This window comes from Bombina bombina, chromosome 7 (assembly GCF_027579735.1).
Source record: "Bombina bombina isolate aBomBom1 chromosome 7, aBomBom1.pri, whole genome shotgun sequence".
Taxonomy (NCBI): Eukaryota; Metazoa; Chordata; class Amphibia; order Anura; family Bombinatoridae; genus Bombina; species Bombina bombina.
Genome location: NC_069505.1, coordinates 321,488,539 through 321,506,074, shown reverse-complemented (window position 1 = coordinate 321,506,074; position 17,536 = coordinate 321,488,539). Strand labels below are relative to the sequence as shown.

At 36.9% G+C, this 17,536-nt stretch overlaps 1 protein-coding gene across 1 annotated transcript in view; it reads right to left on the bottom strand.

Annotated features, from left to right (window-relative positions):
• IL17RE (interleukin 17 receptor E) overlaps positions 1 to 17,536 on the bottom strand; it is a 71,507-nt gene that overhangs the window by 37,985 nt on the left and 15,986 nt on the right. Inside the window, exon 3 of the mRNA XM_053720986.1 lies at positions 23 to 129. Coding sequence (XP_053576961.1) covers positions 23 to 129 — 107 coding nt within the window. The remainder of the gene's footprint in view (positions 1 to 22; positions 130 to 17,536) is intronic.

Genomic DNA, 17,536 nt, shown 5'->3' with positions numbered 1-17,536 from the left:
GGCAAGCCCGGAAACAACTTACACTTGTCCCTGGAATCCCTTTTCCTCTCCTTGATATGTAAAATGACTTATATTTGTTGATGCTTTCCTCCAAACTTGACACAGAAAAACCTTTTAACTTGGGAAAATCTGCAATGAAAAAGATAAAAGAAATACTTGCATTTTAACTCAGTTTTTTTTTAAATGTGATCTTATTTTCTAAAATAGACCAAACATAGCTATATATACCATCTAAATATTTTTTGACACTTTTTTCAATAATGAACACTAGGTGGCAGTAGATTATTATTTTTGCTACTTAGCTTCCTAATACAAGGATAGAAAAAACTTTGTGCAAAGAGAAACATAAAAGAGACATTAATGTCAATTTGTATTTATCCATCAGAAATTAATCTTTGTATTACAGAAAATCTACACACAAAAGAAACATTTTAAAAGCTTGTAAAACTCATTTTGTTCTCAAAATTTGCATTGTTTTGTAATCCAGGGATACACCCTGTCATGAAGACCTCATGATTGTAGTATATTGGGGGAGGGGGGGGGTCTTCCTTTCTTTGCTTTTCCTTCTCTGCTATTTACAACCCTGTACCAGAACCATCTAAAAAGTCAAACTTATGGAACCAGTGATTTTTACAATCTGCACCAGGTTCAACAGGATACAGGGTGTTAATTAAGTCTTTGTACTACAGCGAGTCAAAGATTGCAATGACCGAGTGACAGAAAACAGTGTCTCCATCAAGGCACAGACCTTAGGTCAATCAGAAGTGACAGTATCATGTTGTAATCTCATATATGACCCTGGTTGACAAAATATGACGAACATGTCATGTTTAGTGTCAAAATAATCCTTATTGTGTCACAGGGGGATTGATTATCTGGGTATATGTACTGGATATACATAGCAGAAAGTTATGAGTTGTTCTATAATTTTCAGCCAGGGTCTCAGAGTTTTTATGACCTGTCATAAGTGGTTACTTTCCTTGACCACTCTGATAGGGGCCTGGTTAGAAACTTGACCTGTCTGCAACAGCGTATTTGACCATTCTTCATTCCATCTCCCTGGAGCAGAGGCTGTTCTGGTAAAGTTATAGGTTTCTCAATTTTATTTTAAAACATTTTGCTGTGTGCAATTGTTTTTTTAACTCTCTCTCTCTCTCTCTCTCTCTCTCTCTCTCTTTCTCTCTTTCTCTCTTTCTCTCTCTTTCTCTCTTTCTCTCTTTCTCTTTCTTTCTCTCTTTCTCTCTCTTTCTCTCTCTTTCTCTCTTTCTCTCTCTTTCTCTCTCTTTCTCTCTTTCTCTCTCTTTCTCTCTTTCTCTCTCTTTCTCTCTCTTTCTCTCTTTCTCTCTTTCTCTCTTTCTCTCTCTTTCTCTCTCTTTCTCTCTCTTTCTCTCTTTCTCTCTTTCTCTCTCTTTCTCTCTTTCTCTCTTTCTCTCTTTCTCTCTTTCTCTCTCTTTCTCTCTCTCTCTCTCTTTCTCTCTTTCTCTCTTTCTCTCTTTCTCTCTCTTTCTCTCTCTCTCTCTCTTTCTCTCTCTTTCTCTCTTTCTCTCTCTTTCTCTCTTTCTCTCTTTCTCTCTCTTTCTCTCTTTCTCTCTTTCTCTCTCTTTCTCTCTCTTTCTCTCTTTCTCTCTCTCTCTCTTTCTCTCTCTTTCTCTCTCTTTCTCTCTCTTTCTCTCTCTTTCTCTTTCTCTCTCTTTCTCTCTCTTTCTCTCTCTTTCTCTCTCTTTCTCTCTCTTTCTCTCTCTTTCTTTCTCTCTCTTTCTCTCTCTTTCTTTCTCTCTCTTTCTCTCTCTTTCTCTCTCTTTCTCTCTCTTTCTCTCTCTTTCTCTCTCTTTCTCTCTTTTTTTTTTTTCTTTGTTCTCTTGCTATCTTTATTTGAAAAATAAGGCATCTAAGCTAAGGAGCCAGCTAATTTTTGGTTCAGACCCTGGACAGCACTTGTTTATTGGTGGGTGCATTTAGCCACCAATCGACAAGCACAACCCAGGTTGTGAACCATAAATGGGCCGGCTTCTTAACTTACATTCTTACTTTTTAAATAAAGATACCAAGAGAATGAAGAAAATGTGATAATTAGGAGTAAATTAGAAAGTTACTTAAAATTACATGCTCTTTTTGAATCATGAAAGAAAAGAGTTTGGGTTCAGTGTTCCTTTAAGTTTTGCCTTGTCTAATATTTGAATCACGTTCCCAGAGAGACTGACAATAACAAGTATTGTGTTTTCAGATTGATTTTTACCAAATTGTGTTTTGGGTTTTCTAATCTGTAGTCTGTTTTGTTCCTTAGGATTTCCAATTTATTAATAATAAGGTGATGGCGGCATAGAGAGAGTTTAGTGTTCATGGCATTAAAGGGGAGTTTTGGGCATTTTTTTTCTAGATCTAGAACAGACTGGATAGTGTTTGTTAACCCTTGCACCCAGTGAACTAAGTCACAGGCTTGCCTGGAGTGGTTAGACTATGATAAAAGGGTTAAGGTGAAAAATGTTAACCCTTTCTGTGCCGAACTGTTGATTGGTGCAGGGTTGGTTAACCCTGGGTATCAAACACCCATCTTATCTTTAGTTTACCAGCTGTTCTCAATAAAAATAATGGACAATCTGTAGGTTACAGGGAACAATGGTCTGTGGGGTCACACAATGCCCCCCCCAGCTACCTTAGAAGGGGGTAGGTAAGGTAGATGGCGGCGGGGTAGGGGCTCACATTAGGGGGTTATAGATTTAACATAGCTGGCGGCGGGGTACGGGAGCGGCGGTTTAGGGGTTAATAACTTTTTTTATTGTTAGGCTAGTGAGGGGGGATAGCGGATAAAGGGTTAGACAGTGCGGGTGATTTCATACTTTAGTAAGGTTTTGTAGGTGCCGGCAGTTTCTAACGTGGCGCAAGTCACTGGCGACGCCAGAAATTTGTACTTACGCAGATTTCTGGACATCGCTACTTTGTCAGACTTACGCCACTTTAGCAACTGATGGCGCCGCATATTGGATAGCTCGAGTTGCGAGCTGAAACTGCGGGCGACGCGGGTTCCCTCGCTTGCGCCGCAAACTACGCCGTATATCGGATCGCGCCCCTAGGTATGATCTAATTAATCACTGTGTGTACATTTGTTCTAAGTCTAGTGCTACAATAAAAGAAAATAGGTCAGTTAAGTTAGAATAAAAAGCTAACTTAAAATGAAAACAAAATAGGAAAATGGAAATGTAGTAAATATTTTCTTTGCAAACCCCTTTCTTAAATATTTTTCTTAACCAATACAATTAAGGTGATCATGAGAAATAGATAGTGATGTATAGTGTCCCTTTAATTGGTTAACACAGTACTAATTATATATAAATAAACAGTGTCTTTTATCAGACCGATTTAGCAAAGCACAGGCTAGAAATATAAGTAACTAGGTATTTTTAAGTCTTATAAAGAACACATTGCAAAAAAGAGAGAACCAATGTCACTAACTGTGGTGTGTAGAGACTCTTTATAACTCTAATTTATAACTTTTTTCTATGTACTGAAGATTGCGACATTGAGAAAATTGGTGCTGTGTATTTAATTAAAATTTTAAAAAAATTAGAGGGTGAAGAACCCCGTGCTACAGAATACACGTATAGCACTCAAGAGTCACTTGACAGAGTGTGTCTAGAAAATATTGCGTGCATTTATAGGTAATACTGATCAATAGTCTGTTGATATGTCTCAGGAATGTCCTCCAGTAACATTGGTGTATTTATCAGCAGCAATTGCCACCAACGTGTTACATATTATTAATTATTAATATTAATATAGTTTTATACTGCTATTAATAATTAATAGCAGTATAAAACTATTGTCAGAGATATCTACAATTAAAATAGAAGGATTTGGTCAATACACTCCAGTAAGATGTTAAATCTCTGTAGTGTACCCCAAAATAAACACTATTGCGATATCTATAAATTTGACAACAATATTATTATTAAAAATTAATATTTAATCTCAATATAAAATATTCCTAAATTCTGATCAGTTAATCTCTATATACACATTGATTATATGTATGTAGTAACTGAATATCACCTATGACCAGTTATATCTATCAATTGATCAACACAACTTTGAAATATTAAGCAGGTAATGGAGATATTTAGATTAATTACTATTCAATAGATATTGTCTATTATCCCATGAATGGATGAAATACTTCTATAAATTAACCTTAACTCAAAATTAATTAAAGGTACCTCAGTATTATGGACACAATATTAGCAATTATTTATCTTTTGCATGAATTTGGATTTGTTTTTAATTCTATCTCTCCAATGTGTCTCTTTAGGAGGTTAATTTTCTTTGAACAGTTATTCTAGAGTTTTCAAGGTTTCGCTTTCCTCTGGCCAAATTTCTTTATCATTGGGGTCTGGTTTATCTCTGTAGAGTCTTTTTAGTGCAATTTTTCTCAGAACGAGTTGGAGATCTTTAATTATTTCAAATGTGTCCATTGGAACTTTAAGACACATTAGTATATTTAGAATGAATCAAAATAAACCAAAATATCAGTTATTGGGGTTCATATTTTGTTACAAACATGTTTCCAATTTATATAATTATAAGAAGATTAAAGGGACACTCAAGTCAAATTAAATGTTATGATTCAGAAAGAGCAGGCAGTTTTAAGACACTTTCCAATTTATTTCAGTTATCAAAAGTTGCACAATCTTGTTATATACACACTTTCTGGGGGAACAAGATCCTACTGACCATGTGCACAAGCTCACATGGTATACGTATATTAGTCTGTGATTGGCTAATGTCTGTCGCATGATACGGGGACTGGAAAATGGGAGAAAAATAGATTTGTCAGAAAAAAAATATACTTATTTAAAATTCAGAGTAGGTGCTAAATCATTCTCTTTTTATTATGTACTTTTTGATTATGCAATTCTACTGCATTGAGTGGTCCTTTAATAAAAAAAGTGAGTAGTGACATCCGTATTTAGTGAGGGTCTAAAATGTAGACTTAGATTAGCTTCTGAAGGGTTAATTTATGTTGATTGCAAACTATGTGTATATAAACCTGTGAAGGGAAGTATATCAGTCTACGGCATAGAAAGGTGAAACGCGTTAGACTGGTCTACCCCGCCGCCATCTATCTTACCTACCCCCTAAAGTGAGCCCCTACCCCGCCGCCATCTATTTTAAAATTATTAACCCCTAATCTAATCCCCCTACCCCGCCGCCATGTATATTAAATTATTTAACCCCTAAAATACTAAACTATCCCTACCACTAAACCTAAGTCTAACCCTACAAATAGCCCTGAAAAGGGCTTTTTGCGTGGCATTACCCCAAAGTAAACAGCGCTTTTGCCAGCCCTTAAAAGGGATTTTTGCAGGGCATGCCCCAAAGAAAACTGCTCTTTTACCAGCCCTTAAAAGGGCTTTTGGCGGGGCTTTGTCACAAAGTAATCAGCTCTTTTGCATCTAATCTAAATCCCCCTACACCGCCGCCAGCTATAATAAATGTATTAACCCCTAATCTAATCCCCCTACACCGCCGCCAGCTATATTAAATACATTAACCCCTAATCTAATCCCCCTACACCGCCGCCAGCTATAATAAATGTATTAACCCCTAATCTAATCCCCCTACACCGCCGCCAGCTATATTAAATACATTAACCCCTAATCTAATCCCCCTACACCGCCGCCAGATATATTAACTATATTAACCCTAATTATATTAGGGTTAATATAGTTAATATCGTTATTATATTATATATATATTAAGTATAATAACCCTATCTAACTCTAACATCCCTAACTAAACTCTTATTAAAATAAATCTAATATTAATATTATTAATTAAAATATTCCTATTTAAATCTAAATACTTACCTATAAAATAAACCCTAAGGCCTAGATTTGGAGTTTTGTCGGTAAGGACCCGCGTAGCTAACGCCGGCTTTTTTCTGGCCGCACCATAAAAATAACTCTGGTATTGAGAGTCCACAAAAAGGCTGCGTTAGGCTCCAAAAAAGGAGCGTAGAGCATTTTTAACGCAGCTTCAACTCTCGATACCAGAGTTGCTTACACAAGCGGCCAGCCTCAAAAACGTGCTCATGCACGATTCCCCCATAGAAAACAATGGGGCTGTTTGAGCTGAAAAAAAAACCTAACACCTGCAAATAAGCCGCGTTCAGCTCCTAACGCAGCCCCATTGTTTGCTATGGGGAAACACTTCCTACGTCTGCACCTAACACCCTAACATGTACCCCGAGTCTAAACACCCCTAGCCTTACACTTATTAACCCCTAATCTGCCTCCCCCGCTATCGCTGACCCCTGCATATTATTTTTAACCCCTAATCTGCCGCTCCGTAAACCGCCGCTACTTACATTATCCTTATGTACCCCTAATCTGCTGCCCCTAACACCGCCGACCCCTATATTATATTTATTAACCCCTAATCTGCCCCCCTCAACGTCGCCTCCACCTGCTTACACTTATTAACCCCTAATCTGCCGAGCGGACCTGAGCGCTACTATAATAAAGTTATTAACCCCTAATCCGCATCACTAACCCTATAATAAATAGTATTAACCCCTAATCTGCCCTCCCTAACATCGCCGACACCTAACTTCAAACATTAACCCCTAATCTGCCGACCGGAGCTCACCGCTACTATAATAAATGTATTAACCCCTAAAGCTAAGTCTAACCCTAACACTAACACCCCCCTACATTAAATATAATTTTAATCTAACGAAATTAATTAACTCTTATTAAATAAATTATTCCTATTTAAAGATAAATACTTACCTGTAAAATAAATCCTAATATAGCTACAATATAAATTATAATTACATTGTAGCTATTTTAGGATTAATATTTATTTTACAGGCAACTTTGTAATTATTTTAACCAGGTACAATAGCTATTAAATAGTTAATAACTATTTAATAGTTACCTAGTTAAAATAATAACAAAATTACCTGTAAAATAGATCGTAACCTAAGTTACAATTAAACCTAACACTATACTATCATTAAATTAATTAAATAAAATACCTACAATTACCTACAATTAAACCTAACACTACACTATCAATAAATACAATTCCTACAAATAACTACAATGAAATAAACTATCTAAAGTACAAAAAATAAAAAAGAACTAAGTTACAAAAAATAAAAAAATATTTACAAACATAAGAAAAATATTACAACAATTTTAAACTAATTACACCTACTCTAAGCCCCCTAATAAAATAACAAAGACCCCCAAAATAACAAAATGCCCTACCCTATTCTAAATTACTACATTTCAAAGCTCTTTTACCTTACCGGCCCTGAACAGGGCCCTTTGCGGGGCATGCCCCAAGAAGTTCAGCTCTTTTGCCTGTAAAAAAAAACATACAATACCCCCCCACAACATTACAACCCACCACCCACATACCCCTAATCTAACCCAAACCCCCCTTAAATAAACCTAACACTAAGCCTCTGAAGATCTTCCTACCTTGTCTTCACCCTACCAGGTTCACCGATCCGTCCTGAAGAGCTCCTCCGATGTCCTGATCCAAGCCCAAGCGGGGGGCTGAAGAGGTCCATGATCCGGATGAAGTCTTCATCCAAGCGGGAGCTGAAGAGGTCCATGATCCGGATGAAGTCTTCTATCAACGGCATCTTCAATCTTCTTTCTTCCGGATCCATCTTGCAGACCTCCGACGCGGAACATCCTCTTCTCCCGACGCCTACTAGCCGAATGACGGTTCCTTTAAGGGACGTCATCCAAGATGGCGTCCCTCGAATTCCGATTGGCTGATAGGATTCTATCAGCCAATCGGAATTAAGGTAGGAATATTCTGATTGGCTGATGGAATCAGCCAATCAGAATCAAGTTCAATCCGATTGGCTGATTCGATCAGCCAATCAGATTGAGCTTGCATTCTATTGGCTGTTCCGATCATTTAGAATAGGGTAGGGCATTTTGTTATTTTGGGGGTCTTTGTTATTTTATTAGGGGGCTTAGAGTAGGTGTAATTAGTTTAAAATTGTTGTAATATTTTTCTTATGTTTGTAAATATTTTTTTATTTTTTGTAACAGTTCTTTTTTATTTTTTGTACTTTAGATAGTTTATTTCATTGTACTTATTTGTAGGAATTGTATTTAATTTATTTATTGATATTGTAGTGTTAGGTTTAATTGTAGGTAATTGTAGGTATTTTATTTAATTAATTTAATGATAGTATAGTGTTAGGTTTAATTGTAACTTAGGTTAGGATTTATTTTACAGGTAAATTTGTAATTATTTTAACTATTTTAGCTATTAAATAGTTCTTAACTATTAAATAGCTATTGTACCTGGTTAAAATAATTACAAAGTTGCCTGTAAAATAAATATTAATCCTAAAATAGCTACAATGTAATTATTCGTTATATTGTAGCTATATTAGGGTTTATTTTACAGGTAAGTATTTAGCTTTAAATAGGAATAAGTTATTTAATAAGAGTTAATTAATTTCGTTAGATTAAAATTATATTTAATTTAGGGGGGTGTTAGTGTTAGGGTTAGACTTAGCTTTAGGGGTTAATACATTTATTAGAATAGCGGTGAGCTCCGGTCGGCAGATTAGGGGTTAATAATTGAAGTTAGGTGTTGGCGATGTTAGGGAGGGCAGATTAGGGGTTAATATATTTATTATAGGGTTAGTGAGGCGGATTAGGGGTTAATAACTTTATAATAGTAGCGGTGCGGTCCGCTCGGCAGATTAGGGGTTAATAAGTGTAGGCAGGTGGAGGCGACGTTGTGGGGGGCAGATTAGGGGTTAATAAATATAATATAGGGGTCGGCGGTGTTAGGGGCAGCAGATTAGGGGTACATAGCTATAATGTAGGTGGCGGCGCTTTGGGGTCGGCAGATTAGGGGTTAATTATTGTAGGTAGTTGGCGGCGACGTTGTGGGGGGCAGATTAGGGGTTAATAAATATAATACAGGGGTCGGCGGTGTTAGGGGCAGCAGATTAGGGGTACATAAGTATAACGTAGGTGGCGGTCGGCAGATTAGGGGTTAAAAAAATTTAATCGAGTGGCGGCGATGTGGGGGGGCCTCAGTTTAGGGGTACATAGGTAGTTTATGGGTGTTAGTGTACTTTAGAGTACAGTAGTTAAGAGCTTTATGAACCGGCGTTAGCCCAAAAAGCTCTTAACTACTGACTTTTTTCCTGTGGCTGGAGTTTTGTCGTTAGATGTCTAACGCTCACTCCAGAAACGACTCTAAATACCGGAGTTAGAAAGATCCCATTGAAAAGATAGGATACGCAATTGACGTAAGGGGATCTGCGGTATGGAAAAGTCGCGGCTGAAAAGTGAGCGTTAGACCCTATTTTGAGTGACTCCAAATACCGGAGTTAGCCTAAAACCAGCGTTAGGAGCCTCTAACGCTGGTTTTCACGGCTAACGCCAAACTCCAAATCTAGGCCTAAGATAGCTACAATATAATTAATAATTACATTGTAGCTATGTTAGGGTTTATATTTATTTTACAGGTAAATTAATTATTTTAACTAGGTATAATAGCTATTAAATAGTTATTAACTATTTAATAGCTACCTAGTTAAAATAATTACCCAATTACCTGTAAAATAAATCCTAACCTAAGTTACAAATACACCTACACTATCAATAAATTAAATAAACTACAAATATCTATCTAAAAATACAATTAAATAAACTAAACTAAATTACAAAAAAAAACAAACACTAAATTACAAAAAATAAAAGAAGAATTCTTCATCCCGACGATGTCTTTCTCCAAGCGGCAAAGAAGAAGTCTTCTTCCCGGTGATGTCTTTCTCCAAGCGGCAGCAAAGTCTTCTTCCATCCGGCAGCATCTTCCATCAAGCGGTATCTTCAATCTTCTTTCTTCGCTCCGCCGACGCGGAGCATCCATCCCGGCCGACGACTGAAAGACGAATGAGGTACCTTTAAATGACGTCATCCAAGATGGCGTCCATCGAATTCCGATTGGCTGATAGGATTCTATCAGCCAATCGGAATTAAGGTAGAAAAATCTGATTGGCTGATTGAATCAGCCAATCAGATTCAAGTTCAATTCGATTGGCTGAACCAAGAAGATGCCGCTTGATGGAAGATGCTGCCGGATGGAAGAAGACTTTGCTGCCGCTTGGAGAAAGACATCGCCGGGATGAAGACTTCTTCTTTGCCGCTTGGAGAAAGACATCGCCGGGATGAAGACTTCTTCTTTGCCGCTTGGAGAAAGACATCGCCGGGATGAAGAATTCTTCTTTGCCGCTTGGATAGACATCGCCCGGATCGGATGAGGAGTTCGACCCGGCTGGCAAGACAAGGTAGGGAGATCTTCAGGGGGGTAGTGTTAGGTTTATTTAAGGGGGGTTTGGGTGGGTTTAGATTAGGGGTATATGGGTGGTGGGTTGTAATGTTGGGGGGTGGTATTGTGTTTTTTTTTTCAGGCAAAAGAGCAGTTTTCTTTGGGGCATGCCCCGCAAAAGGCCCTTTTAAGGGCTGGTAAGGTAAAAGAGCTTTGAACTTGTTTAATTTAGAATAGGGTAGGGCATTTTTTTATTTTGGGGGTTTATTATTTTATTAGGGGGCTTAGAATAGGTGTAATTAGCTTAAAAATCTTGTAATCTTTTTTTTTATTTTTTGTAATTTAGTGTTTGTTTGTTTTTGTAATTTAGTTTAGTGTATTTAATTGTATTTTAGTTTAGATATTTGTAGTTTATTTAATTTATTGATAGTGTAGGTGTATTTGTAACTTAGGTTAGGATTTATTTTACAGGTAATTGGGTAATTATTTTAACTTGGAAGCTATTAAATAGTTAATAACTATTTAATAGCTATTATACCTAGTTAAAATAATTAACAATTTACCTGTAAAATAAATATAAACCCTAACATAGCTAAAATGTAATTATTAATTATATTGTAGCTATCTTAGGGTTTATTTTATAGGTAAGTATTTAGATTTAAATAGGAATATTTTAGTTTATAATATGAATTAGATTTATTTAATAAGAATTTAGTTAGGGGTGTTAGGGTTAGATAGAGTTAATATAGTTAATATAAATACTATAGTAACTATATTAACTATATTAACCCTAATATTATTAGGGTTAATATAGTTAATATATATAATGTAATAACTATATTAACTATAATATACTTAGGGTTAATATAGATAATATAGCTGGCGGCGGGGTAGGTAGATTAAATTAGGGGTTAATAATTTTAATATAGATGGCGGCGGTGTAAGGGGCTTACATTAGGGGTTAATACTATTAATATAGGTGGCGGCGGTGTAGGGAGGGCAGGTTATAGGGCAAAAGAGCTGTTTACTTTGGGGCAAAGCCCCGCAAAAGGCCCTTTTAAGGGCTGGTAATAGAGTTTATTACTTTAGGGGGATTAGATTAGGGGTTAATAATATTAATATAGCTGGCGGCGGTATAGGGGGATTAGATTAGGGGTTAATCATTTTTATATAGGTGGCGGCGGTGTAAGGGGTCAGATTAGGGGATAGATAAGGTAGATGGCGGCGGTGTAAGGGGTTCACATTAGGGGATAGATCAGTTAGATGGTGGCGGTTTTAGGGGCTCACAGTAGAGGGTTAGTTTATGTAGATGGCGGCGGGGTCCGGGAGCGGCGGTTTAGGGGTTAATAACTTTATTAGTAGGCTGACCATATTGCCGCTTTAAGAAGGAACACATATGAAAAATACATATGTCAGGGTTCTTATACAAATCATTTCTTTAAACAGCCCTGAAAACAGCCCTGACATATATGGTCAGCCTATTTATTAGGGATTGCGGCGGGGGATCGCGGTTGACAGGTAGATAGACATTGCGCATGCGTTAGGTGTTAGGTTTTATTTAGCAGATCGCGGTTGACAGCTAGATAGACATTGCGCATGCGTTAGGTGTTAGGTTTATTTAGAAGGTAGTTTAGGGAGTTACGGGTCTCCAATAGTCAGCGTAAGGCTTCTTACGGCTGCTTTTTGTGGCGAGGTGAAAATGGAGTAAGATTTCTCCATTTTCGCCACGTAAGTCCTTACGCTGTATATTGGATACCAAACTGCGCTGGTTTGGTATACCTGCCTATGGCCCAAAAAACTACGGGCGACGGCAGAAATATACGCGCATAACTTCTAAGTTACGCCGTATATAGGATACCAAACCAGCGCAAATATTGGCGTCGCCGGCTTTTGCGGGCGACGATTTTTATCGGATCGGGCCCCTAGAGTTCAGACCATTTAGTATCCTAGTTTTTAACTTGAACATCCAAAATATCTTTTTTACTTCACCACCTCTTTGGTCTCCAGAAGTTTTTTCAATTACATTCCATGTGAATGTATCAACTCTTTTATCATGATGTAGAATAAAATGTTTAGTAAAAGGGGCACTATTATTTTTATCTTTATCTTTATTTTTGTTTATTTGCTGTAATGTTGGAGAGGTGTTCTCTGATTTGAATTCTAGCGTCTCTTGTAGTTTAACCTACATACTGTAGGTGGCACTGTTTGAAATTAAGTACACTACAAATTTTGTTCTACAGTTTAGACAGGATTTGTTTTTTAACCAGTTTTCACATATTTGCAGGCTTTGCGATCTCTGAAAGAACATTTATGCGTTCCATTACTAGGTAACCATGAACCTGTGGTTCTCTCCTTCTTAAAGGGACATGAAACCCACATTTTTTCTCTCATGAATTTTAAACAACTTTCTAATTTACTTCTATTCTATCTAATTTGTTTCATTTTGTTGGTATCATTTGTTGAAGAAGCAGCAATGTACTAATGGTTTCTAACTGAACTCATGGGTGAGCCAATCACAATCAATATATATATTCAGCAACCAATCAACAGCTAGAGCCTAGGTTCTCTGCTGCTCCTGAGCTTGCCAAGATAAACCTTTCAGCAAAGGATAACAAGAGAAGGAAGCAAATTATATAATAGAAGTACCTTAGAAAATTGTTTAAAATTATATTCTCTATCTGAATCATGAAAGAAAAATTTTAGTTTTCATGCCCCTTTAAAGACTGTAGGTGAAACTCTATTTCCTATTGTCATTCCCTTTCATGATTCTAATAGTGCATGCAGTTTTAAACAACTTTCCAATTTACTTTTATCATCAAATTTGCTTTGCTCTCTTGGTATTCTTTGTGGAAAGCAAAACCTAGGCAGGCTATGCTAATGTCTAAGCATTTGAGCTGCCTCTTATCTTACCTTTTGACAGTTTTTGACAGTTAGTCACTACTAATTCATGTATGTCGAATAGATAACATTGTGCTTACTCCTGTGGAGTTATTTATGAGTCAGATCTGATTGGCTGTCAAAAGATCTAAAATAAGGGTGCAGTCTGCAGGGGCTTAGAAACAAGGTAATCATCACAGTAAAAAGTGTATTACTATAACAGTGTTGGTTATGCAAAACTGGGGAATGGGTAATAAAGGGATTATCTATCTTTTTAACAGTACAAATTTTGGAGTAGACTGTCCCTTTAGTTATATCACAGATGTGATGGTATTCTGCAGTGTAAGTAGTTACAAAAGTTGCCAGATCTATGTCTCTGATCTGTTTTAGATTTATCAATATCATTTTTTAGTGCTTGTCTTTCCATCTTTTGCTGTTTTTATTAAATTTTTCAACAACCCGTTTGTTTTAAATGCTTCTCCATTCTCACTAATTTTGCTTTAAAATCCTGCTCTAAAGAACAATTTCTCTTGATTCTAATAAATTGCCCCTTGGCAATTGCCTTAGAAACGTGTTGAGAATGTTTGCTTGTAGCATGCAATAAAGCATTTCTGGAGATGGGTTTCCTATATAATGTACTTTCCACTATATTCTTCTCAATATTAGATCTCAATAAAATGTCCAAATAAGGTATTTCCTCTTGATGTGATTCAGATGTGAATCTTAGACAACGTTCATTGTTATTAATATACTGTACAAAACTTCCCAATTCATTCTCTGTTCCTCCCCAGATGAAAATCAGATCGTCAGTGTACCGTCTGTACATTATATTAAAATCGTAGACCTGAATTTGTTCAAGTCTTTAAAGATCTGGGACTGTTCCCACCAGCACATATATATGTTGGCTTATGAGGGGGCACATTTTATATGTATTTACAGACATATATACTCATATAAACACATAATCACATATGTATACATACTGTACATAGACAGAAATAGAGCCATTTTTTATATTTACCTATCAAAACTATATTTTTTTTTAAGTAGACAACCCAAAGTATTGATCTAGGCCCATTTTGGTATATTTCATGCCACCATTTCACCGCCAAATGCGATCAAATAATTATTTGTTTTTAGGTTTGCTTGTTAGATTGTTGTATGTTGACATTTGACAAAGGCACAGCAATGTGCTGAAACGTTATGTCATTTTAACTTTGACTTAAAGGGACAGTCTACACCAGAATTTTTATTGTTTTAAAAGATAGATAATCCCTTTATTACCCATTTCCCAGTTTTGCATAACCAACACAGTTATAATAATATACTTTTAACCTCTGTGATTATCTTGTATCCAAGCCTCTGCAAACTGCCCCTTTTTTCAGTTCTTTTGACAGACTTGCAGTCTAGCCAATCAGTGCCTGCTCCCAGATAACTTCACGTGCACGAGCACAGTGTTATCTATATGAAATATGTGAACTAACACCCTCTAGTGGTGAAAAACTGTTAAAATGCAACCTGAAAGAGGTGGGCTTCAAGGTCTAAGAAATTAGCATATGAACCTCCTAGGTTAAGCTTTCAACTAAGAATACCAAGAGAACAAAGCAAAATTGGTGATAAAAGTAAATTGGAAAATTGTTTAAAATTACATTCTCTGTCTGAATCATGAAAGTTTATTTTAGCCTAGACTGTCCCTTTAATAAACTGGATTTTTTATTCAAGACCATTGAGTGCCTGTGCTTTAGGACTGTGTTATATATATAACTAATAACTAATATAATAGGACTATATAGCTAATGAAAACAAATAACATAAATGTCTAAATAAAGACAAAATCAAATAAATACAAAGGTTATATATAAGTGTATGTATAATGACATACGTGATCCCTATATGCGAAGGTGATAAAGTCCTGAGTATGTCCCAAGAAAAAAGCTTGTGTGATGACAAGTAAATATGTCCCAAAGTGAAGGGTGATGTTTGGCTGCAAAACTTCTTCCAAAAGCTGGATGGCACACGAGCATTCTGTTGGGAACGCACTGCCATTTGCGTATCACATCATCCTGATATTGGGCTTCCATATGCTCCATATGTTGCATTGAGACAGAGTACATCGAGAGGATAGCTATCTGGACAGCTATTAATAGTCCAGAGTGCTCTTGTGGCACTTCTCAAGCGCCCTGCTTCTAGTAAGTACAATTGATTTTGTGCGTGAAGTATTAACATTACTGATATTGCACTATTGCGGCGGATTGTCAAGAGGGATGTTGAAGTCGCCAAGAATGAGGGAAGGGGTGTCTGAGGAAAGGTAATAAGGTAGCCAGGCAGCCAAGTGATCTAGAAATTGAGTTTAGGAGCCAGGGGGTCGGTATATGACTGCAACTCATATAGAGATGGGAGAGAACAAGCAAATCATGTGGGTTTCAAATGAGGAAACCCACATGATGAAGGAAGAGATGGGATGAAAGGTGCAGCGAGAAGAAAGTAAAATACCTACACAACCTCCTTGTCTATTACCAGACCTAGGAGTGTGGCTGAAGTGGAGACCCCCATGTGACAGAGCAGCAGTGGATGCTGTGTCTAGTAGAGAGAACCAGGGTTCTGTTAGAGCCAGAAGGTTGAGGGAATGGGAGATAAAGAGGTCATGTATAGAAGTAAGCTTGTTGCAAACATTGCGAGAGTTCTCGCACAAGTGAAAAGGGGTAGTGGATTTAGATGCAAGAGGAATGTGAGTAAGGTTACCAGAGGTAAAAATGCTCTATTGCAGAAGGGTATTTTCTTATTGCACTATTGTTTGAACATAACTATGTGTTCAACCCCCACAATGCACCACTGATCCAGAGTAATTCATCCTTTTGCACAATCATTTCCTGTTACTTTAAATATTATTTTACGCACCTATAATTTTACTTTTTTCAAGCAATATTTAATATTAAATATTTAATACATTTGTTGCTCTTTCAAATTCATGACAGAAATATTTAGATTTTACATCCATTTATATTTATTTAATTTTGTCCCTTAAGCACTTGGACCAAACATGTTAAACAAAAATTAAACCATTGCATTGCGACCATTTTTTGTGTTATTTCTTTTAGGGTGAAGAAGTATCGGTCACTGAAGTCTGCAGCTGACATGAATTTAGTGTTGAACAATAAAGTTTAATTTTGTTGCAAAGACAAAAAAAAATAGAATATACGTTACAATATTACTGACAACTCTGCAGCTATAATCTTACAAACCAGTTAATCTGGTTATAAGAAGATGGGTCTTGTGTGATAATCCAATCAGATTAGTTTTGTTTGATCAACTGAAATGAAAACACAGCTTTGGACTCTGGACTCTCGTGACCTGAAGCCAAGAGATGATAAACATTTAAGGAATCCTGTATATGTATTTGGGTGCTACATAAATATGCCTGAAGTTAGGCCAGATCACAGAATGTGCAGAATGTCATTGGCTCTTCTGACACCTGCTATTTCTGGGAAATTGTTTCTCAACAAAATGAAATTTGGCTATAAAAATGTTACAAAATATGCAATGAGGGAGATATTTAATGAGGTGGCATTAGTGTGATTTTCGTTTGAAGTCCCGGGAGGTAAAAATCTTTCTGAATTGAAGATCTTTATGCCTGCAATTTAAATCAGTTGCGTCGCCAGAGGGCATAATGCCTGGTGCCTTCATGTGCCCCCCTAAAATGGTAGGCATTAGGGTTGCCTGCTGTTCTCCACAAAAATATTGGATGATCTATTGGTGACGGGGCATGATTGTAGATGGGAAGATGGGATTGCACAATGCCTTTTCCAAAAGCTCTACCTTAGCTCCAACTCTTGAACCCACCATGTATACTTTTAAAACTTAGCAGTCATTTTACCCATTGGCTTCCAGAAGTTATTTAACCCCATTGATTGCCCCTCATTTCTTTCTGCTCCAAATTTGTAATGTGTTCAGGCATAGGAGGCTAACATAAAGCCACTTTAAAAAAATGTGGATCTTTAAGTGTTCAGTATTTTTGTGATGATTTTACTGGACAGCCTGCTAAAATACTGGTGTTGGTTTTCCAGCAGATGAGATGAATCTTTCAACCCATAACATCTCTCAACCTGATGCTTGACAGCTGCTAATGCAAGAAGGTTTTGCATATGAATTGGGTATATACCCTCACCGTATTAGACCCTCACCGTACTTCCTGAAGGAAGTTTTCTGCTCCAAGCAAGAACAGAACGACCAGCTGCACAGGGATATTGGATGCATATAGGAGCATAGACACCAGCCTAACTGTGGCTTGCGTGAGAACAGCTGTAGTCGTGTGTGGGGACTATTTGGCAATTGTGATGCTTTT